Source organism: Equus quagga, chromosome 1 (assembly GCF_021613505.1).
Source record: "Equus quagga isolate Etosha38 chromosome 1, UCLA_HA_Equagga_1.0, whole genome shotgun sequence".
In the NCBI taxonomy this organism is placed as follows: domain Eukaryota; kingdom Metazoa; phylum Chordata; class Mammalia; order Perissodactyla; family Equidae; genus Equus; species Equus quagga.
The window spans coordinates 90449021-90472042 of record NC_060267.1 but is presented as its reverse complement, the minus strand read 5'-3'; the positions used below and the strand labels follow the sequence as shown (position 1 = coordinate 90472042).

The following is a 23022-nucleotide window of genomic DNA, read 5'->3' as shown; positions in this document are numbered from 1 at the left end:
TGTGTTTTGTCCTAGATCGTCCACTGGATTGCTTTATTACAGCCTGGGAGAATTCTTTGAACAAATAGGTTTTATTCTGAGTTTTGGGAACAAAATACATATGGTTATCTCTTTTATCACGGGTATAAAAGTGAGGTTTTTTTGTACAAATGAGGAAGAAGGAAGTAGCATGAACCCCGCCCCCTCTCTTGCCCCACAACCTAGTTTTGGGTCCAGAATGTACCTTCCTTTCTTTCTTTTTTTCTTCTTCTCCCCAAAGCCCCCCCGGAACATAGTTGTATCTTCTAGCTGTAGGTCCTTCTAGTTCTGTTGTGTGGGATGTCGCCTCAGCATGGCCTGAGGAGCAGTGCCGTGTCCACTGCACAGATGCCAACCAAAAGAAAATTGATGTGAAAAGGCTGACTTTCAGGCCCCCCCCAAAAATCCAAACTATTCAACTGAAGAGAGTCAACTTCATAATAATAAGAGATTCAAATAACAAATGGTTCAATTCACCAAGAAGATACAAAATTTTAAATCTGTATGACCACAATAGCATAACCTCCAAACATGAACAAGCAAAAGTTGACAGAAGTACAGAAATACAAATATATCATTATATGGGAGATGTTTAATGCTCTTCTCTTAGTAATTGATAGAACAGATTAACAGAGTCAGGACAGAAGATCTGAGTAATGTAGTTAACAAAATTGACCTCATACACAAACGCAACAGCTGCCTTATACACAGTCTTTTCGAGCACACACGGAACATTTCCAAGAATTGAGCACACCCTGGTTTCATAACGCAAATCTCAGCAAACATCAAAGACAGATACCAGGCGAGGTATGTTCTCTGAAGCTTGAAATTGAGCTGGATACCAGTAACAAAAATTTTGAAATTAAGAAATGTAGTTCTAAATAGCACAGAGACTAAAGAAGAAATCATAATAGATATTAGAAAATATATGGAACACACATTCCACCTATCAGTGTCTGGGATGTCACTAAAGCCGTGCTTATAAAGGGAAATTTATAGCTTTCAGTAAATATTAAAAACAAAGAAAGCTAAAAATCGGTGAGTTAAGTATCTAAGAAGTTAGAAAAAGAACAGCAAATTAAACCAGAGAAAATAGAAGAAAGGAAATAGTAAAGAAAATAATGTAAGTTAAATAAATAGAAAAAATATACACTCAAGAGAAAGGATCAACAGATGCGAAAGTTAGTTCTTTGCAAAGATGAACAAAATTGATAAACCTCTGGAGGGACTGATCAGGAGAGAGCAGAAGGAGGAGAATGAAGATAATGAAGTTAGACAACTCTTGAGAGGTTTTGCTGAGAAATGGGGCGGTGGCTGGAGGGCGGGGCCACGAAGTCGAGAGGAAATGTATAAAGGGGGATGACACTACAATTTGTTTGTTGTAAGGACGTTTGTTCGTCTAACAGATATTTTTGAGCATCTGCCGTGTGCCAGCATTGTCCCGCCCACTGGAGATGCATTAAGTTAACAACAGGGCTTGAGCCCATCGAGCTAGGAAGAGACAGGCAGCAGACAATGAGCGCAACGATCAGTGATGTAATGTGGGAAAGTGATACATGCTAGGGAAAGAAAGGGAGTGGAGCGAGGGCACGGGGCTGGGGGGCCAGTGGATGAGGGCTCCAGTCGGGGAGTGGCCTTCGGGAAGAGTGGACAGACACTTCACCACTGTCCACCAAGGGGGTGGCAGGTGACATGTGCTCAGATGCAAGGAGGCTGGGGGGGGGGGGGGGGGGGGGGGGGGGGGGGGGGGGGGGGGGGGGGGGGGGGGGGGGGGGGGGGGGGGGGGTGAGGACCTGTGGAAATTCTGTTCCTATTATTTCTGTATTTTCAGTTAAACTATTTCCCATGGCTCAAAATATAATTTGGTTTGTTGGTCTTGTCTTGTATGACTGGTTTAGATTTTCTTTTGCTGAAGCTCATTAAAGTTGGCCCCTTACCCCTGGCAAAGAGTCATCTGCTCTAAGCTTGCAGCAACTCAAACCCGACTGCAAGTCCCTTGAAGCCTGGGCTGAAGTTCGCAGAGCTCTTTGGTCCTACAGATAAGCCCACGCGTGCCCGCAACGCTTCTCCGGGGGTTCCTCACTCGGGCTGCTGTGGGAGGGCTTCCAACACGAGATTTCAGGAAGGGTGTGGCATCTTGCAGTACGCAGCTCTGTTGTCCGCCTGTCTTGGAGACCAGCTGTGGGTTCAGTTTCTTAACAGTGGAAATAGTGTATAATAAAATTCCCAAAGCAGTTACCTGTGCTTCCTTCACGAGGTCAACGCAGCGCAGCCCGCAAGGCCCAAGATGCCCGCTGTAGCTTTGGTTCGTGTAAAGAATATTTGGGGTTGGTTTGTTGCTATTGTTGTTTGCGGCAGAGGGGGTGTGGTGCAGGATTACGTCTCTCACTGGCTGAAGACAATAGGGAGGTCCCATCCCAAAAAGGCAGCTGCAATTTAAATATCTGTCTCTGGATTATACAGACCTTGGTAGCAGAATTCTTCCAGAGGCGTTTTAGAGCCAGCCCCAACAGGCCCTCTAGTCCATGCTCAGAATCCCCCCACGCTCCCTCCCATGCACAGGGTTTCCCAGGTGGTAGGAGGATCTGATTGGCTGACGACATTAACCTTTACCAGGCTCTGCTCATTCTTTTTTTCAGAGATGCCATAACAAAAATGAAAGATGTTTACCTAAAGAATCCTCAGATGGGAGACCCAGCCAGTTTGGATCACAAATTAACAGAAGTCAGCCAAAATATCGAAAAGTTGAGACTAGAGGCCCAGAAATTTGAGGTATGAAAAAGCTGTTGTGGAGAAGCTTTGTTGGAGAAAAAGAAACAGAAGAAGGGATGGGTGTCATGAAGGGCGTGTTGTGGAGCGCCAACATTTCTCTGAGAGAGACGGCTGGAAATGGCGCCGTGTTTCACGATATCAGGGAAAATATGCCGTCATCCATTGAGCATCCTGCTTTTCAGCATATCCTATTTTAATTGTGTCCCTAAAACTCACACTGTTTACAGCTGCATTTGTACATGGTGTTGCTTTTAATTTAAGTTTGTTCTGCTTCATTTCATGTTGATAGCGGATGCAGTGCGAGTGTAGAATTGTTCGTCATTTCAGTAAATCAAAAGACAATTTTAGAAAATCACTTGAAATATGTTATTGTTCTTTCAAAGGACCCATTATCAAAAGGTTATATATATATATGAAAACCAATGAGAAACGGAAATGAGAAATGACTAGGAAACACCAATAATAAATGTTTTAAGGAGAGAGGGGAGCACCCAAAGGCTGTGGGCAAAAGTCTTCTTTTTTCCCCCTAATTTAAAGAGGTCTCCAGAGCATGGAAGAAGAAATTAGTAACCGATCATTCCAATCAGGATAGGTTATTGTGGCTTTTTTCATTCTTCCTAGAATCTGTCGAAAGTTTTTAATGTTTGAGTTTTTAGAACCTGGAAATGTCCTTTTCTGGTCATTTTTATTCCTCTGCCTTTCGAATAGCATGACTATTTCAAATTTTGCTGATTTTATTTCCTACGTATGAGTTTCTTCATTATTAAAAAAAAGTTACACTTTTAAAAATATGGGAAGTATAGGCTGGCCCCGTGGCCGAGTGGTTAAGTTCGCGCGCTCCGCTGCAGGCGGCCCAGTGTTTCGTCGGTTCGAATCCTGGGCGCGGACATGGCACTGCTCGTCAGACCACGCTGAGGCAGCGTCCCACATGCCACAACTAGAGGAACCCACAACGAAGAATACACAACTATGTACCGGGGGGCTTTGGGGAGAAAAAGGAAAAAATAAAATCTTATTAAAAATATGGGAAGTATGGCTTTCAAACTGAGTCACTGCCCTAGTGTGGCAGTCCCCTCGTGTTTCCCGGTGTGACCTCACGGTCACAGAATTTCTGGAACCAGAAGGAACTAGAAGTGATTTATCCAAAGCCACACAGCTGTTTAAAAAGCCCAAGAGTAGAACGTGGTCCAGGGTTCCTTCTGCCACAATGCGAGCGATTGCCTACATCTAAGTTTGCTCCCACTTCTCCAGCTCGGGGTGAAATGGAAACAGTTGCCTATAGGAGCGTTTATACAGTGAAAAGCAAAAACACCGGAGGCTCCACCCTGATGTGGGCCTTCTCGAATCATCTTCACTGACCAACGAGCAGCCCGAATAGGGGGCCTGAAGACTCCCTGCTCAGGCGCTCAGCTGAGCTCAGGCCAGGGTCTGTCGTGGCATTTGTTTCCAGGCGTGGCTGGCGGAGGTTGAAGGCAGGCTCCCAGCGCGCAGCGACCAGGCCCGCCGACAGAGCGGCATGTATGACACCCAGAGCCCAGCGACCGTCAACAACTGCGCCCAGGACCGCGAGAGGTACAGTATCTGCACAGGGCCTGCTTTCCAGCAAGGGAGCAATGTTACTGTGTATTCGGTTCTCGATTCTGGAATGTGGAAACGAGCATAAGGCGCTTGTTAGACACCAAAGTGCCTGTGATGACGGATCTCAGGTTCTCTCCCCGATGCGGGGTTCTGATGCCACATGGGAGGGTGACAGAGCATGGGGGGTGATTTGAAGTGGGCTTAGTTACGGCACTTGGGGGCCTCAAGCACTTTGCTCTCAAGGGGGCTGGACTGGAGTCCTCCCAGGGGGCAGTCGCTATAGTTGCTGTGTGTCTTCCTCTCTTGAGCAGCCCGGATGGCAGTTACACAGAGGAGCAGAGTCAGGAGAGTGAGGTGAAGGTGCTGGCCACGGATTTTGACGACGAGTTCGATGATGAGGAGCCCCTCCCTGCCATAGGGACTTGTAAAGCTCTCTACACCTTTGAAGGTAACACACGTGCCAGCCCAAGGCCCCCACTTTTCATAAACTTCCTGTGTCACTCTTCTCTTTCTCGGATCACACCTTCTTTTGAAGCCTTCCAGATCTTTCTCTGCTACTCTCTTGCTCTGCGCATAGTATTATTGTCGTTTGGTCGACGGCTGTCTGTTTTGCCCTCTGGTCTGTGCAGTTTAACACCTTCCAATGAGCTTAATTATAGCAGATGGCAGGGAGTAATGACTATCTCACCCGTGCGTTCAGTTCTCGCAGAGCCCCTGTCCCGTAAAGACCCCTGAAGGGGTGGGATGCGGGTGGGATGCTGTGGCATCTGCCTTGGACACACATCCTACAGGGGGCAGCCTGCAGGATTTCCCAGAGGAGGGGGAGAGAGTGATGGGGGCTTCCTGGGGGCGTGAATCACTACCTTAACAGAACTCAGAGAACTCTCTGTGCAGCCATGTCTCAGAGGAACAGGCATTGCCAGCCGTGGAGGTGAGGAAAGCATGGGGCTCCTGTGGCTGGAGCCCAGATGTCTTAGGTGCTACTAGTGGAATTTGAGATGAGAAAGTAGGCAGTGTCACTGGGGAGGTGGGTGTGAGAGAAACATGTGGATTTTACTTGGCAAGCATTGAGGAACTATTCAAAGTATCGCGGATGTTGACACGCTCAGAGCTGTACCTTAGGCCATTTAGTGTCATGTGTAAGTTCAATCAGAAAACAGGGATAATGGTTAGAAAGATTAGCCTGGTGTTTCCTAAACAGATGAACCTTGAAATGATGTCCTGAGAATGTTAATAAGGATGCTACGAAAGAAGCAATCAGAGCTCAGAAAAGTTTGGGAAGCCCTGGGATCAATGAATTTTACAGATTTCTTTACTACAGGACTTTTCAGAGCCTTTGATAGACTAAATGTTCATTGTGACAAAACAAAAAAGAGAAGTACCAGGTTAAATGTTCCCCGTTTTACTTCATGTCCTCAGGCCCCCCTCAGGCCCCCCTCAGCCCCCACAGTCCCCACAGTGCCCCCCGTCAACAGCTCCCGAAACAAGCGGCCTTTCAGAATACTGTTCGGGCAGTGGTGGCTCGTCTTTTGACATTATCTTAGCAGATGTCTTGGGGGCCTCAATTAGGGAATGGACACAGAGATGCCGCAGTCAACAAACTGCTCAGCCTGGTAGCTGACTGGAAGTCGGGAAGAAAGAGGGGAGGAAATCACAGATGAGTCCCGAAGTTGCATTCCCGGGACAGTGGCAGTCCAGTGCATGGGAAAGCAGGGGATCTAGTTGGGGAGGAACAATGACGAGTCCAGGTTAACCCATGTTGCGTGTCAGGAGTCAGGCAAACACCAAGGTGTGCTTCAGGCAGAAGGAGAAGTGGAACCTTAGGCACAGACAAGAACCAGCATGGGAGAAAGGAGTGGGGATGAGGTGTAATTGAGGCCATGGGAGTCCTTTCACCCCAAGAGAGAGATGCAAGAGGGAAGAAGAGAAGAGAAGAGGACCAAAGACTTCCCTTGGGGAGAAAATGCTCTTCTGGGAAGAGGAGGGCTCCTTGGAGGAGGAGAGAAGGGTCCTTAGAGAGATGCAGGGTGAGGACCTGGAAGCTTCGGGACAAGGGGCAAAGGGCCAGAGCATCCGCGTATGCACCTCGTCTTGTACCACACTTGTTTCACTGCAAAGCCCCGTTTGCTCTCGGTCTGGATTTGACGAGAAAACTAAAATATTCCAATACTGCTTTTTCAGGTCAGAATGAAGGAACCATTTCAGTAGTTGAAGGAGAAACACTGTACGTCATAGAGGAGGACAAAGGTGATGGCTGGACCCGCATTCGGAGAAGTGAAGATGAAGAGGGTTATGTCCCCACTTCCTACGTCGAAGTCTATTTGGACAAAAATGCCAAAGGTGCTAAGACTTATATTTAATACAACTTTGAAACATTTTTTTAAAAATTGGAGTTGTTTCTCCCCACACCTGTGACTGTTACAGGCAGTTCTTCAGAAGCCTGGATGGACAACACCACCGTCTATGTCCCTGTAGCCACACGGTGGACTCATAGGCATCTCACACCTGAATTTCTTTGGTTAGTCTTGACTCTAATCAAGTTTCACTTGTTGATGAAATTTTCTGTGGAAAGCTGCCAGCTGCCAATTTGCAACTGTGTCATTTGAAATCTGATAAACGTTTCCTCTTTCGGCAGCACCACAGATAACAAAACAAAGCTGCCTTCTAGCTTCTAATCAGTATTTCTGAATTTAAAAGTCCACTTACATCATAGGGGTGCAGAAGACCTCAGTTCTCTTATTTATATCTAGTACCTGCCATAAATTGAAGTACCTTAGACTGTTACAGTTTGTAACTTAATAAATTGAACTACGCTAGTTTGTTAAATTTTATAATCATTCACTATGGAGGAAGTCATAAATAAAAGCTCCCCTTCTTAAGTAAAGAAGGAAATAAGATTCTTACATTGGTACCAAAAGTGTGTATTTTTACTTAAACGTGGTTAAGATCATTGCTAGATCATCAGGATTATCCTCTTAGGTCTATACGGTCCCGAGCAACCGACTGAAATCTGGAAAAATCTGGCTGATCACCCAGTTGAGTTTTACCTATGACTGCTGATCTCCCCTCTGCCAACTGACAGAGTCGATCAGATGTGCTAGTGCTTTTAGATAAACTTATATAAAAATGGCGCACTTCATTCTGTTCTGTTGGAAGTTTTGTGGCAACTATTCAGCTCACACCTCCCCAGCTGGGACTCTAAATAGAACCCAGGGCAGCAGCAGCTGTTTCTACACACAGACCCCTGCACGTCACTTTTCAAAGATGGGATTGGGTGTGTGTGTGTGTGTGTGTGTGAGGAAGATTGGCCCTGGGCTAACATCTGTTGCCAATCGTCCTCTTTTTGCTTGAGGAGGATTGTCCCTGAGCTAACATCCGTGCGAAACTTCCTCCATTTTGTATGTGGGCCATGGCCACAGCATGGCTTGATGAGTGGTGTGTAGGTCCACGCCCGGGATCCGAATACGTGAATCCTGGGGGACGCCAAAGTGGTGCATGCAAACCCAACCACTATGCCACCAGGCCAGCCCCAGGACTTTTTGGGTTTTTTTAATCATTGGCATCTTTAAAACCCAAAGTGTGAATTTACTGAAAATTGTTTTAGAATTTCCAGTTCATTTTATATAATCAAGTATAGCCAGAATAAAATAAAATGTTTCCCCATCTTTAAAGGAATCTGGGTCACATGGGGATTTGCATTTTTAAATTGGCCAGACAGGTAGCGAAGTAGTCGGTCACATGCATAGAGGAGTACCGAGCCCAGGGTTCCTGCCCATTTTGAGAATCTGCCCTGAGATCATGGAGAATCAGCTATAAGTGGGTCAGAATGAAGATGGTGGGTTGAGAGTCTCTTTTTATTTAGCTTTGAAAATTATTCATGTCAAATAGGAAATTAGCTCCTTGCCTTTACGTTGTGGGCTCCTTTTATAAGCTCAAGTCCATTTAGAGCTTATTCTAAAAGGGACAGCAGCCTATCGGGGGCTGGGACTCAGCAGGAGTGAGGGGTGCTGGCTGCAGATTCTAGCAGAAAGGTCACTGACATTTCACAAAGGTCACCAAAGTGGAATTCAGTCACCTTTACTTAAGACAGCTTGATTTTTAAAATGCTTTTTATTTTTAAATAATTATGGATTCTCAGGAAGCTGCAGAGGTGGTACAGAGCAATCCCGTGTGCCCATCCCCCAGTGTCTCCCCGTGGTTGTATCTGCCACAATTGTAGTACAGTATCAAAAGCAGGAAACATTGATTTTTTAAATATTACTTTGTAATTCACATCTCTTTTGAATTATTATACCTTTGCTGACATGATATCGATAAAGCCACTCAAGGAAATCATTTCAGGTCTCCTTTTCAAGTATTGCAACAAGAAAGTCAACTGACCCTTACGCCAGAGAGATTTGTTTCCATGAGCAGTAGGTGGTCACAGCTGTGGCCATGTCACCAAGCGAATGGGAGACTCGAGTTAATAAAATCCGACCTTTCTATCCCACGATGAACTCATTTCCAGACTATGAACTATTGGAGAAAGTGAACTCAGTGCTGAAAAAGTCTTAAACAGGGCAAGACATTAGCCTTTTAAAAGCCTGCCTTGAAAAGGACGGCATTCCTTGAAGTTGGGTTTTTTCCTTAGAGTTGTGCAAATTTGATTCAGAAGATCCCTCAGTAGGCTCCAGGGGCCGGTGGGTGGTCTGATCCTTAGGAAGCTGTGTGCCTCCGGGCGGGTAACAGATGAGTCTCTGGAATCTGTCTCAACAGTGAAAGATATGTTGCCGGTCTACTTCCGGCTCCTGAATGCCGGAAGCGTTAGAAAAAGCATGGGAACAATTGCCAGAGAAGTAGGATTTCCATTTCCACCCAAAGTATACTTTGTTTCTTCCAACAGTTACCTGTTAAAAGCAGGCTTGTTTATGAAGTTTTCTCCTTTTATTTTAGAGACAATGTACATGTGGAAGCCCTCTTCCCTACCTTGTTGATACATCTGTTCCCCACAGACACGACCCTTAAACCCATCCCAGCGGGCGGGGCTGCCGCTCTGATGCCCCGTACTCAGAGCAGGAGGCTCATTTTCCGCAGTGGGCGGGGCTCTTTTTGGTGTGTGTGGTGTCTACGATGTGACGATTTAATAACTGCCAAAATATTTAGACTAGAGCAACTTCCACTTGGTCAACTGGATTGTGACTGTCCTCTTTGATGGTTGTGCTTTTGAAAATTGCTCTCTGTTAAATATGTCCCTAATCCCCCACCCCATATATTTGTATATACTGCCATTTAAAAACTAAAAGGATGACTTGAATTCGTTGTTTTAACGTTTGACTCTTTTATCTGTTTGTTTTATTGCTGATTCTGCTGCCTAATGACCTTTCTGCTTTGTAAGGCGGCGGGGCAGCGGCCCGGACTGTTACCCTGTAGCTAGGCCCCCTGCTGGCTGCTCCACACTTGAGTTTATTATAGACACTTGGGTTCTGAGTAAGTTTGTTTGAATATGGCCACCATGATTGTTTCTCTCTATTCTTATCCTAAAAGAAAAGAATCTGTCTGGCACCTTTTAGTTGTACCCTCATATCTGCCTCTCTAATAAACATTATATTTTTCTCAGTGTTGTGTATTTTAAATGATTTTTCTCCTTTCTGAGAAATTTCTTCGGTGTAACACAAGCATTTAACTCTTTCGTCTTCAGTAATGGGGGATTTCCTAGCCAAATGCTTTTTTAAAATTCTGCCTCTTCCCTCCTTTGAAATGATGACACCTTCTCTGTGTTTCCTGCACCTAAGGGCTCAAGGTCTATCTCTCTTGTTCCTTCTACCCCATAAGATGAAGAACTTTCACTGGTTATTGCTAAGTAAACATTGGATGACGAGTTTTTCTTTTCACCAAAGATTTTACATTTTACTGCTAAAGAACCAGAGTGTCAACCAGAGAGAGAATTGGCCCTTAAGTTCCTTCCATCTTTCTGGGGAGCTGGCCCCATCTCCTTCTTTCTCTCGAAACTCAATTTATTAGAAAGATGAGTTGGGTGGACAGGTGCATCGTCATCCATCTGGGCTTCTCTGACCCCGAAGGAAAGATGAGCTACTGACTGGACACAAAACCGTGAAAGTTCCTTATCTCGGATGTGCCCTGTGGTAACCAATTGCTCTAAAAATGCCCCGCCCCTCCCACCCCCCCTCCCAGGGCGGGCAGCTTGGAGCAGAATGCCCGCCCCTGATGCTGGGCCTTCCTCTCTGACAGTGTTTTCTTTCTCTTTCTTTTTGTGTTGTAGATTCCTAAAGGTGGCTGTGGAGCCAGAGCCTCCGGAAGTCTTCCCAGGAGAAACCCTTCGGTCTGCTTGTCTCCACAGGCCCCGGTGCCCGCCCGCCCGCCCGCCTGCGTGATCAGACTGCCCCCCGGGCTGGGCTGGAGTGTGGCCCTCGGAATCTCAGCCTGAAGTGACGTCCCCACACCATGCAGCTGCTTGCCTTTTTCCTTCTTTTCTTTTTACAGCATGCTCCTCATGGCCCAGCTCCTCCCATGGCCCAGTCTGGCCGCCTCTTTGGGGGCAGGTCTGTCCCCATTCTGGTCCCCACCCTGCGCAGGGCTGTGGAAGGCAGCCAGACACGCATTCCCTCCTTCCAGGGCTCCTGCCTCAGCCCTCAGTCCACCCGGCGTGTCCTGGCCCGTCCAACGGTTCACACTGTGCCTTTTGTGAAAACTTTGCCACTGGTCTCCTGGGGAGACTAACAGAATCTGGACAAGGAGGGTCAGTGCGCCAGGTGGACTGAGTGCCCGAATGTCGTTGATGCGTTCCCACATTGTTTACGTTAGAAAATCCTCGTCTTTTCCCAAGTCCATTGAGTATTCCATGGTCCTTTTCTGATTACGGGTCCTCACCTCACGCTAAACATTGGCCCTTGCAACATTTCACGGCCTCAGCATGTCCGTGGTGTGCACTGGGGGATGCACACGCACATACATGCACACACCTGCATGCACACACCTGCACGCACACGCACATACATGCACACACCTGCACGCACACGCACATACATGCACACCTGCACGCACACGCACATACATGCACACACCTGCATGCACACGCACATACATGCACACACCTGCACGCGCACGCACCTGCATGCACACGCACATACATGTGTGCACACACACATTTTTGTTTGGGGCCCTGTCTTCAGTGGAGGTCAAATTCTAGCTTGTGGGCCAGCCCTGCTGTCGTGACTGTGTCCCCCTTTCATGGGGTCAAGGAAGGCCCCAGGCCACGCACTCCTCGTTAATGAGAACTGCAGATCGCGGTGCTTTGTGAATGAGTGCCTCGCCTCTGCGTTCGCTCCTTGCACAGTGAAAATCCCCCTTTCCATCAGTTCCAAGATTTGCCTCTTAGGATTTTAGTGCTTTTGTCACCAAAGACCCTGTGCTTCTTGTCCTTCAAGTGGTCCTATGGCTGCAGCTTCTGCGTCTTATCCCATGTTCTTCAGGCCACGCGGAATTAATTGGATTTGCTTTTTGAGCTCAGTTTCCTTCCTCTTATGGATCTGTGAGGAAAATGTGAGGTCATGTGGCCTGTGGCCACTCACGCCTTAGAGCAGCGTAGCTTCTCTTCTTATCTGGTGCAGAAACAGTCAAGAGAAATCATTGGCTGTGAGTTTCTGTCAATGAGAATGCCATCCACGAAGCCCAAGGATGAAATCGAGCATCTTTCTTCTCTTGTTTGGCTTTTGGTAACTAGGTGGTCACCTTGAGCATCCTCAATTCTTTTTGACATTTGTGAATCTAAGACAAGGAAGTCTTACAGGCGCCGAAGGGCCTGGGAGAGAAATGGCAGGTCCTAAGTACTGGGTCTTCGTTCAGTGAGAACAGACTTTCAGTGAGAAAATGGTTGCCCTCAGCAGACTGGCGTGGACCACGCACCCTCCAGGAGCCCCCCGGTGACTAGAAACGAAGCAGATGCCGAGGGGAAGGAGGGGAAGAGGAAGTGGCTTCAGGTTTGGAGCCAGCGAGCAGGAGCCCTCTGTCACTGCAGTGAGGCCGGGGCGGGGGCCGAGAGCTGCCTGCTCTGCAGCCATGCGTCTCAGGGCTGCTGCGTTCACCGGGGCTTCCGTTCCCCACTGTGCGCGGCCCACGTGTGGTCCCCATCAGGACAGACAACACTGAAAGCAGGATGCCAAACAGCGAGAGGAGTCAGGGCCTCACCCGTGTCCCTGCAAACCAACAGGTGTGTGGTTGACCCGGCCATCCCAGCGGCTCCTCGAAGGCTCCTCCGTCAGCAGAGTGACCAGGTGTCACCAGGAACTCCCAAATCCCACCAAGTCCAGCCAACCACTCTCCGCAAGGATGCTACATGGTTCCGCAGTCAGGTTTCAGAGCCTCCGTCATGCATGCGCATGGCATCGCTCACGTTAGGGGTCAGGATAGGTTACTTTCCGCCGCATAGGGAGCAAAGGTGTGGGCTGCAGCACCTGGCCTTTTAAGGTCTGTTAAACCCAATCTAAAACATGCTTGGCCCCTCTTGTATCCCCTGCACTTGTTTTTTCTTCTGTATCACCTGTGTCCAAAAAAGAACGGAGATGAGTGCTTCTCAGTGTTAACCTTTGCTTCTCCGCCAGCCCGCGCGGCCATGTGGAAAGGGCAGTGCTGTACCCGCTGGGCTTAGTAAAGGAAATCAGTTATTCTAGGATAGTCGAGCTATATCATTACTCTGGGAATCCGACTGTGAAGTCACCGGTAGATGATTGCGGAGCAGTTCACATAGAGTAGAGACGTGGGGTCTCCCACCTGCTTCGCGGCATCCCCTCAGATCCACCGCACGTCATTTCTGCACCAATGCTAGAATACTGTTGTGTTGTAAGAATGACTAGTTTTTAAAGAATCCGCCCTGAAAACAACTTGACTTAACAACAAAGTGCAAGAGAAGAACTTATCATTTACCCAGTTTTCCCCTGCAGGATGGGAACATACGAAGGCAGGGAAAGCCGGGATGGGATTTTCCTTCGGCTCTTTATCACGCTCCGCCTGCAGCCGCTGGGCGGTGATGCCCAGGTGAGAGGCTGTAGCCTGGCCCCCCAGCACAGGCCTCTGACGCCTTTGGGTCACATCTGTAATTGCAGAAGGAAGTTGACTGAACATGAAATAGTTATGTTGAGGCTAAGTATTTTTCCAGAAGTTTTGCTTTCAGACTTCCTAATGGCTCTGCCTCCTGGGCTTCTGTCATCGAAAAACTGCTTTAAAAAGTGATCCGAAATTCTGTTTTAACCTGATGTTGAACACCTTTAAACGTGAGGGTTTATTTGTGTGTGTGGCGCTAATTCTAACCTTTGGAGGCATTTCAGTGTTGTCAATGGCCCATTGGCATTGGAAAGGTTCTGGAATCGCCCATCTGTCTCTGGAGATGGAATTAAACCAAATACAGTGCTTCCATTGGAAGGCTTCTGTTGACCTTGTAACTATATGTTAATCCTCTAAATGTTAAATAAAAATATAACTTCTGGCACCGTATCCCGGGATGGTTTTGTTGCACCGAGATGACCCCGGTCACTGAGGCAGCCAGAGTTCCTGGGGCCCAGCCCCAGTCTGCACCTCACCGACTTCCTGTGTAAACCCAAGACAAGCCCTGCAGCCATCTGCCTGGGGAGGGGCTTGAGAGCCAGCCAGCTCTGCAGACCAGCCCACCCACGGGGGGAAAGCTGTCAGAGATGGTCAGGTGGGATCCAGGTGGCCTGGGCCCAGGATTTGGGGAGGCTCCTCATGACTGGGAAGTTTTTTTGCTGCAGATTCAGCTGGCAGCTACTCTAGCTTTTCAGGGACCCTGCTGTGGGGGCGGGGAGCCGTGAAACAGGAGCGTGTCTGTATTTCATTGGTGGTCTGGTGTCATCAGTGCTCAAGCCCCCCCTCTCGGTGGCTCAAATCGCTGGTTTCTGTGAAGCCGCAGACAGTGTGCAGGTTGAAGGGGGGGGGGGGGGGGCCTCGTGCCCAGCCCCCACTGGACGTATGTGGTGGGAGACCCTTCTGTCACCAGCATTGGAAATCTTGCCCCAGGCTTTCGGGGGAGATGCGCTCGTTAGCATCCACGCCTATGTCCGAAGGCTCTGTAGGGCCATGGTAGGAAGACCATTGTCGAGGGGGTGAAACACGAGCAGCCACCCTGGGCGTGAGCAGGGCAGCCTCACTAATGCCAAGTGTGGACTCACTTGCTGAGGGGTGGGAGGTGAGGCCACCGGAGAGCCTGGCCTCGGCCTCCCCCACGACGGACGTGAGCGGCCTTCGGTCACCCTCAGGGAAGGCGAGGCTAGGAAGCCTGTTCCCAGCACACTCTTTCTGGGTTTTGTCTCGTTCCAGGAATAGTCTCCGAGGGTCTCCGCGGAAGACATGGAGCGTCTCCCCCTGTGTTTCTGAGAACCTCCCTTCCCTGCAGGGCCTCCGGCGCTGGGCTGGGAAACGGCTCTGCTGACGGGGGCTTGTGGCCTGGCCTCTGCGGGCCTCAGTCTCCTCGGGGAGCTGCTGTGAGAATGGGAGGCACTGGGCCAGCCTGGCAGCGGCTCACAGACATCAGCTCTGAGTCAGAGCTTGCTCCCAGCCCCAGTGATGGCGTTTGTCACTCTGATGCGGGGACAGACTCCACAGCTCGGGGCTCTAGGACTTGCCCCTGCGCCCAGGGGTCTGAAACACGGAGATGCTGCCCGGCTCGTCCCATCTGTGTGCACCTACCTGGTTCAGTGTTTAGGGCAGTCGGCACCTCACCCCACCACACACCTGAGCCTTCTGGTGACCCACTTCCTCCCCTCTGGGGTTGCAAACGGTGGCAGCAACCCAGAGCCGTGCTGCCGGACAACTCCCTTCCCGGTGCTCTCTCGAGGGGAGGGCGGCCTCTGTAGGCACGGAACTGCTGACTCAGAAGGTTCCAGTGATGCTGCAGACCTGTCAGTCAGGCTCCTCCAGCTGGTCTGGGAATCGCACCAGCCGCCCAGGGCAGGCCTGGCGGGCCTCCCTGGCCTCCCCCACCTGCCAGCCTCGCCCAAGTCGCCAGATCTACTGCACAGGGCCCGGGGCGACCCCTAGTGGAAGAGAAGTCCGAACGTGCAAGGAGAGAAGGGTCCCTAACAAGATGGCTAGGGATGAAACAGAAGTGGGCAGAGGCAGGGGACTGAAAGTGTGTTCTCTTTTTTTCTTAAAACAAAAGAGATCGGTGGGATCGTGAAATCTGTGGGACAGCCTGGAGATCACCCTTTGAATTACTGCTGCAAAAGATGGATGGTGTGGGTCTGAGTGAGGGAGGCGCAGGGGAGGCCGGACAGCGACAAACAGCAGGCCCAGCCCCGTGAGGATCAACGGCCCGTGTGTCCTGCGAGGTGAGGAAGTCCAGTGCCCGGCCCAGCCACCCGCCTGGAAGAGGCCTCTCGTTGCCCAGCCTCTGCTGTCCTCCTCTGAGAAGGGAAGCCGTGAGCACTCTGCAGTGTCCTCAGACCCGGGATCACAGGTCCCGGAGGAACAAAGGGATTTCCTCCTTCCCCTCTGCTGGCCCGGAAGCAGCGGGGGCAGGCAGGGTCCTCCAGGGCCTGCAGCATCCTGCTGGGGAGCCCAGTGCCCCTCGCTGCACACAGGCTCCCGCTGCACCAGGCTGAGCCTGCCCCGATCCTGTGGAACCCTGTCCCCAGTGCTGGCTCTCCAGACACCCCCAACCTGGGCTGCTCGCTGGTGTCAAATCCAGGGAAGGCCTGGAGACTGCATCCTAATACACCCCTGGGGCAGCTTTCCAGAACACGCTCCATCCAAAATGTTGACTGCAGCCTGCGCCTTCTCTACGACCAGCACATGCCTCTCCGCTGTGGGTCAAGTTGTAGCAGAGAAAAGAGCCAGACGGAGGCAGGGTTCCAGGAGACAACTTCCTCCCGAAGGCACTGGGGCTCAAACGCGGCAGTGTAAGGCTCGCACGGTAGTTCACGTTGCCTGAATTCAAACTAGAACAAAGGTGGGAAGCTCGCTTTCCGGGGGGCTGCACCTGGCACATGCTTTTCCCATGCAGCTTTGTGAGCACAAGCGCAGGCAGACCGAAGGGCTGCAGACCCAGGCCGCAGGGGGCCCGCAAACTCCTCAGGCTGCAGGGGTGGCTCCTGGCTCCCTAAGGGGCTGCTGGAGCCAGTCCTGGGCCAGCCCCGGGGAAGAGCCCAACGGAGGGGACGAGGGGACATCGTGGGGAGCAGCAGACCACAGACGGCTCCCCTGCAGCCCCGCGCTTCCCGGCTCCACTCCCGTCCATGAGGTGAACCAGCACAGACTCCTGCTTTGTGCTCAGATTCCAGCATCTAAGTTTGGCCAAGCTACTGAAAAGCCTGGTGTTTCAAGGGAAAATATAAAGGAAACATTTGAAGGCCAACAGGTACCTACGTATTTCTCTCGCAGCTTCCTGTAGCACCATAAGTGAATGTCCCCAAACCTCGGAAATCAATCAACCCTCCAGACAGATCTCACCTCCCACGGTACCTAAGAAAAGCCAGGCAAACCTGTACCTCGGGATTCCACATACACAGCGTTCAAACGGGAGCAAATCGAAAACTACTACTTAGACACACACGCATGTGTGGCAACACGAGAAAGTGAGGAGAGAGGAAATGCAGGCAGAGTTACTCTGGGGTGGGGCACAGCGGGAGACGTGATCAGGCGGCCCTGGGAGTTCCATGGACCCGGGAACGGGACAGACCCCGGGGCGGCACTGTCACCATTTTATCATTCTTTATAGTGAACACATTTCTGCACACTCCTGTCTGATGAGATTTCACAAGGAATGTTTAAATACATAAAAATCTCAAGTTATTCTCTCCCTGCCAAAACCCAAAAAGTATAAACAAAACCAACCCAAACCGCAGGGACTGTAAAACGCCAGCACCACTAAAGGTCAGGGAGCTCCCAGTGCCAGACACCAGCAACCGCGATGGAGGCGCCAACGCCCACCGTCAGCCCAGCGACGGCTACCCTCCAGCAGCAGAGCCCTCGCCGCGGTCAGGGAGGGTGACCCCTGCTCCATGGCAGCTCTGACATCGGAGCAACTGAGCCCACGATGCAGTGCCAGCAGGGGACCGGCCTGTGGGATGCGCTGGCCTCATCCTCCGGCCACAGCTGGCCCCACGTCTCTGGGGCCGGGGCTGGTTCCAAGAAAGGAAAAACCCATGCGGCCGGGTGTTTAAGGCGGCTCGGCCTCCTCTTCCGCTCTGCAGCCTCCAGAGGCTCTCTCGTTTCAGGGAGCCCTGCACAGCCCCCTCCCAGGCCCAGGTCCGGGCATTTGTAATGTCGGTTGCCATGGCTCCTGGCCCCCCCAACCCGTCCCCGAGACGGTGGGTCCCCCCTCCCTCCAGTAGCAGAATGAAGGGCAGTGGATGCGGAGACAACAGCGTGGGCTGTGGGGAACGCGTATGTATTTATTATGACATTCTGAACACAAACGAGACCGCGCAGACGTGGGGTGGGATTACAACCTGCACAGCGGGATCCCTGCGACACCCACAGTGCAGCATGCAGCCGCCAGCTCTGCAGGGGGGCGCCGCTGGCTGCAGAAGCAACTTTCAAAGGACTGCGGCACATGTCAAGAAATTCCAGCAGTGGCTTGCTCTTTGCTCACGTGCACCTCGGTGGGGAAGGGACCAGAGTCCGTAACCAGAGATCACAGAAGCGAGCACCGTGTCTGCGAGAGCTCGAAGGGACCCTGCCAGAAGTGCCTGCTGGAATTTCCACCAAAGCCTGCTTCTAGAGACTGAAGGCCACGGTTTTGGGGGGTCTCATCCTGGGACCCTTCCCAACCCCCCGTTGCTTCGGCCCTGACGAGGTGAGCATCTTTCCCCAGCTGCCTCGTCCAGGGCTTCAGTGCCAGTGGAGGCAAGACTCAGCCTCCCGTGCCTGGTGGTCCCTGCACTCAGCAGCCGCCGCGCTCAGCAGCCGCCTCGCTCAGCATCCAGAAGACACAATTCCGGGCCGTGTGTGCGAGAGCTGCCCCAATGCCACCCCTCCCTGGGCCAGGGCTCTACCCAGCTCGGTGCTGGGGAGAAAGGGGAAGTACATTTTCTCTGGCGTCAGCCACCAGGGAAGCTGCGTTAACAGCAAATGAGAGCAAGGCGAGGTACTCCTGTTTCATCATCCCGCTCCCTAGCAGAGGCGAGTTACAGCCAATCCCTGGGGCCAGCTCAGCAGCACAGGGGGAGAGGAGGCCGGCTGCCTCCAGGAACAACCCCTTCTGACAGAAATCCACCCCCCCCTTCGGGTCCCCATCACGAAGGAGTCCGGAGTCGGGAGTCTGTAGGACAAATACTGACAGCAGCCAGGATTCAGGAGCCTTTCTGTGACAAACAGGAGGTGCAGGGGTGAAGCGGGGCCTCGTAGGAACTGGCTCCAGTGACAAGCAGCAGCATCCTCACCGCCCTGGCGCTCGGCACTCTGCCCGCCACTCTGACCGTCTGCCTGCGAGTCCTGGTGCTGGCTGGACCAGGCGCCTGGGGGATGCCCGGCAAGCAGCAGCTACTCCCCACCCCTCCGTCCCAAGGCCACAGCCCCTGAGAGCTCCAGGGACAAAAGCCGGGCCCAATCTAGTGAGAGGGCGGGTTTGGGGGAAACAACGACAACAGTGACGTGTGGGCACTTCCAGGACAAAGACCCAAGTTAACATCATGGAGCCGTGGTGGTGTCAACAAGACGGAAGTGGATATATTTCCTGGCTGCAGCATTACTCACTGTGAACCAAAACAACTTTGCTGCCTCTGTACGCATCTGCATTTCCGAAGCGGCTGGCCTCTCTTCCGAGTACAAATGCACCCTCCACAGGCAGGAGGGCGAGGGCGGGGGCCTGTGGGGACACCGGGTCATCAGCCCAGGGCCCACACGAGGGTTCTTGCAAGCAGCCTCGTGGGAGGTGTGTTCAGGGACATGCTCTTTCAGCACTCAGGGGACACGGAGGGTCTCTGGAGAGTGAGGAGGGCACTTACAGACTGTCCCCCCAAGTCACACGGCCCGGGTCTCGGCTTCAATTTTCTGCTCCCCGTGCAAGCTCTCCGGGTCCTGGAGCTGGGCCACACTCTGCCGGATGGCAAGCTCGGGGCCGCCGCCATACAGGCTGCTCAGGTAGCCCCAGGTCTCCTCTGAGATCTGCCCGTAGTCAGCTCCTGCAGAGACCAGGGGCCACCCGTGAGGCTGGGCTCGCCCTGGCTCCATCGATGAAGCCATGGTCCCGGCAGAGGGGGCTCTGGGGGCCAGGCCCCAAACGGGAGGGAGGACAACTTTGTGCAAAGCTGTTAAATGGAAATCTCAGGATTTTCCAGTAGAACACCCTTTCTCTGAGGGCTCCAGAGGGGCCGTCTCTGGCTGCTGCCCGCTTCCCAGAGCGGGGAGTCCACACAAAGGGCAGGCAGGCAAAGCCAGCAGAAGGCGTGGGGAGGGGCCTGGAGGACCCACGCAGAAGCCCAGCACGGCGGCCCCCGGGCTCAGGCCCTGGGCCCAGACCGGGGTGAGGCTCAGCCCGACTCAGGCAGATGGCAAGGGGGCTCCTGGAAGGACCATGAGTGGCAGCCAGGAGGGGCAGGGAAGAGCCCGGTGGGCCTGGGAGGCCGGGGCTGGGGCCGGCGGACTCACCCTGCTTCAGCTGGATGTGGCCACTTCCTTTGACCTGTGCGATCCTGCTGTTGTCAATGGGCCCAGGGGGCTCTGCAACAGACATGGCGCAGGCTCAGCACCTCTGGGCCCCTGAGGCAGCGGGAGGAAACCCCAGAGCCAGCCCCCACCGCGGCCCTCCACCCTGCGACAGACAGAGCCATCCTCCAGGTGTGACTGAGACACCTGTGATGCCAGAGGCCGTCCTGAGCCCCAGGGGTCAGCGTGAAGTCCCCTGTGGTGAGGTGCTTGGGGCACCAAATGTTCATCTACAGACGTCTGAGTGCCAGAGGGCCTGGTGGCACCCCTGACCCGGCAGAGGGAATTGCTAGGACGCGCACTAGTTTCAGACCCTAGTGTGGGTGGGGGAGGGGGGAAGCCAGTGCCGTGGACGTTGCTCTAATCTCGCTGAGCAGCCCTCCTGTGTGCCCCATATCCCACGTACACCGCAACAACCATACGAGACGAGAACGGTTTATGGAGACAGGTGACATCACCGTCCAGGTCAGAGCTGGCAGAAGACAAAGAAAGCCAGGGCCCAAGGCAGAGCTCGACTCTGAGCGGGTCCTCGACCACAACCACGCGCGACTGCCTCCACAGCACTAGGGAGGATGCGGGGGTCCCTGGTGCCCTCCCGCCCGGCAGGGCCTGGCTGGCAGTAAGGCCCCACCTCTCCCGAGTAATGGCTCGGGCTTATGCTCCGAAAGGCAAATGTCCAGCACATAGAACTTGCTGGCCCTGCCAACCCTGCCTGGCGCCAGGCCCTGGTCTGGAGCCCAAGTGTGGGGCTGGAGGGCGGTGACGGAGGCCGTGTGCAGGCCAGGGCTTGGGCTGTGCTGCCCCTTGCCGTGGACCGTGGGGACTCGGAACTGTCTGGGGATGGGACTTGTTTCCACCCACGTAAATGCAAGGGTCAGAGGACACAGTGTCCAAGTCCTTTCCTAAGAGTCTGAGGCCATCTATCCAGTAAAGTCTGTCACACAGGGCAGCAGAGTCCCCAAAGGAAGGTGCTGGCGGGAGGAGGGGCAGCCTCTGCTGGGTGTGGATTGGGGGGACAGTGGGAGGGAGCGGGTGGAGCAAGACGGCTCCCGTCCCCCGAGGGCATAGGGTGGCCGGCCTGGGGTGGGGACAGTGATCCCAGCACCGGGACTGGAAGAGCACCTGTGTTCTCTGCTCCTGCGGGGCAAGTGCTCAGCTGCAGGGGTGGCCCCAGAAACCTTCTGGGCAGGCACAGGCCCTGGGCACCCCGCTGGGACTCCGCGGCACTCCCAGCAGATCCGCAGCCCCAAGTCCCTCCTGCGGGGTGGGCAGGGCCCCGCTCCACTCACCATTGTCCTTCCCCTTGACGAAGGCCTCCCACTCCCGGAACCACTGCATGCTGATGCAGTAGATGACGCTGGGCGACTCCTCCGCCTGGAACGCCTTGTTCAGCTGGGCCGGGGCAGGGGCAGGGCCAGGGGCAGAGAGAGGGGAAGGTCAGCACAAACGCCCCAATACCTGCCAACCCTCACCCCCGACTCTGACAAAACTAGATACTTCAGGTAGAAAATTCAGACGAGTTCAAAGAAAACACACACCTCCCGCAACCCCGCCACTCAAACGCCTGCCGGGAACATCCTGGTGAACCTCTTCAGTAACCCCATTGAGGCCGCGCGGTAGATGGGTTTCCTCCCCAACGGCCACAAAGAGGCTGTCTCTACTGGACCTTCTCCTGCCAGCGGGCGGGCGGGCCCCTGCCCTGAGCCCTACCAGGGAGGCCCGCAGGGCCCCGCTCCTCACACACCTGTCCCACTGCACAAGTCCCTTTCCTATGTGGGTGCTACCGGTCATGTTTTGCAATGTGCTTTTTCACGGACGGCACCTTTCCATGTCTGTCGGTAGAGCCCTCAGCAGGAGGGACTCTGGCCCCCAGGGGACACCTGCCAACGTCTGCAGGTAATTTTGGTTGTCACTGGCATCACATGAGTAGAGGCCAGGGATGCTGCTAAACATCCTACAGGCACAGGACAGCCCCCAATAAGGAATCATCCGGCCCCAACAGCAGCACCCTCTCCTCTGACAGCTACCCCACAGTATGCCAAGCAGACGGCCCAGCCCTCACTAAACCCGGCCCCTTCAGCCAGGAAAAGCCTGAGACGTCCGGCCTCCCACAGAACACATCTTCCAAACAGCCTGACTCATTCTGTCCCCCAGTCCCCACGGGTGCCCCGCACCACCCCCACCTGCACACACCTTAATGAAGGTGTCGATCTCAATCCGCCTGCGCTTGGCCAGCGCCTCGATCTCCACCTGGCAGATGGAGCACACGTACAGATGGTTCACGGCGGGGCCACCCCCAAACCTGCACCCATGGTGGGAGGCAGAGAACAGACAGACAGACACGTGAGCCGTGAGGCGAGGGTCCTGAGGGGGAAGCAGCGGAACTTGCCAGACAGCACTCGCCGCCCTCCACTGGGCTGGCTCCTCCCCGCCAGGGGCTCCCTCAGCGCACTGCTCACTACACTGGCAAGGACGCCTTCACGCCAGCGTGCCCACAGTACCCAGCAAGTGCCTGCCCAGGGCAGGTGCATCACAAATATTTGTTTAATGGCCAAAGGATGGCTTAGTGATCTCACTTCCTCCCCTGGCTACTGGGCAGGAGCTGTGGTGGCCAAGAGGCCCCAGGCGGAACCCTGGGGACATCAAAGGGAGGTCGCAGGACGGAGGGTGGATCCCACAGTGTGTGGGGTTCTGATCCACCCACAGGCAACAGGGCAGAGTCTGCGCCTGACCTGCAAGTAGATGGGGCAAAGCCAGTCCAACGGGTGGCTAGGTACCAGCACTCCCTGGCCTATCCCTCCTGACCAGTCTGGCCACTCTCTGGGTTATGGCACCTCCCGCCTGCCTGGCTGCAGAGCAACCCAGGCCTGGCAGGTCCTCAGCGTTCTTGGTCTTGGACTTGAACCAGGAAGGCCCCAGGCAGCACAAGCCCAAGGTGGCCCAGGCTGGGCACAGGGTTGGGGAGACACACTGGCCAGCCCAGCCTGCAGCCGGCACCCC

At 53.1% G+C, this 23022-nt stretch overlaps 2 protein-coding genes across 23 annotated transcripts in view; one reads left to right on the top strand and one right to left on the bottom strand.

Moving 5' to 3' along the window:
• The window catches only part of FNBP1 (formin binding protein 1), a 119080-nt gene extending 107713 nt beyond the window's left edge, over positions 1–11367 (top strand). For 9 of the 19 annotated variants that reach the window (XM_046641923.1, XM_046641897.1, XM_046641890.1 and 6 more), the window contains 5 exons: positions 2658–2790; positions 4241–4362; positions 4677–4816; positions 6550–6708; positions 9743–9963. In XM_046641923.1, coding sequence (XP_046497879.1) covers positions 2658–2790; positions 4241–4362; positions 4677–4816; positions 6550–6708; positions 9743–9777 — 589 coding nt within the window. In that variant the 3' untranslated portion in view covers positions 9778–9963. Of the gene's footprint in view, positions 1–2657; positions 2791–4240; positions 4363–4676; positions 4817–6549; positions 9964–10627 lie in introns of those variants that run through there. The other 10 variants (XM_046641914.1, XM_046641850.1, XM_046641848.1 and 7 more) reach the window with 4 other exon arrangements.
• A 6376-nt stretch (positions 11368–17743) lies between these two features.
• The window catches only part of USP20 (ubiquitin specific peptidase 20), a 42607-nt gene continuing 37328 nt past the window's right edge, over positions 17744–23022 (bottom strand). The window contains exons 21-25 of one of the 4 annotated variants that reach the window (XM_046655543.1): positions 22216–22324; positions 21312–21414; positions 19966–20037; positions 19323–19499; positions 17744–19183 (exon numbers count right to left, since the gene is read on the bottom strand). In XM_046655543.1, the coding sequence (XP_046511499.1) occupies positions 19339–19499; positions 19966–20037; positions 21312–21414; positions 22216–22324 (445 nt within the window). In that variant the 3' untranslated portion in view covers positions 17744–19183; positions 19323–19338. Of the gene's footprint in view, positions 19184–19322; positions 19500–19965; positions 20038–21311; positions 21415–22215; positions 22325–23022 lie in introns of those variants that run through there. The other 3 variants (XM_046655551.1, XR_006887818.1, XR_006887819.1) reach the window with 3 other exon arrangements.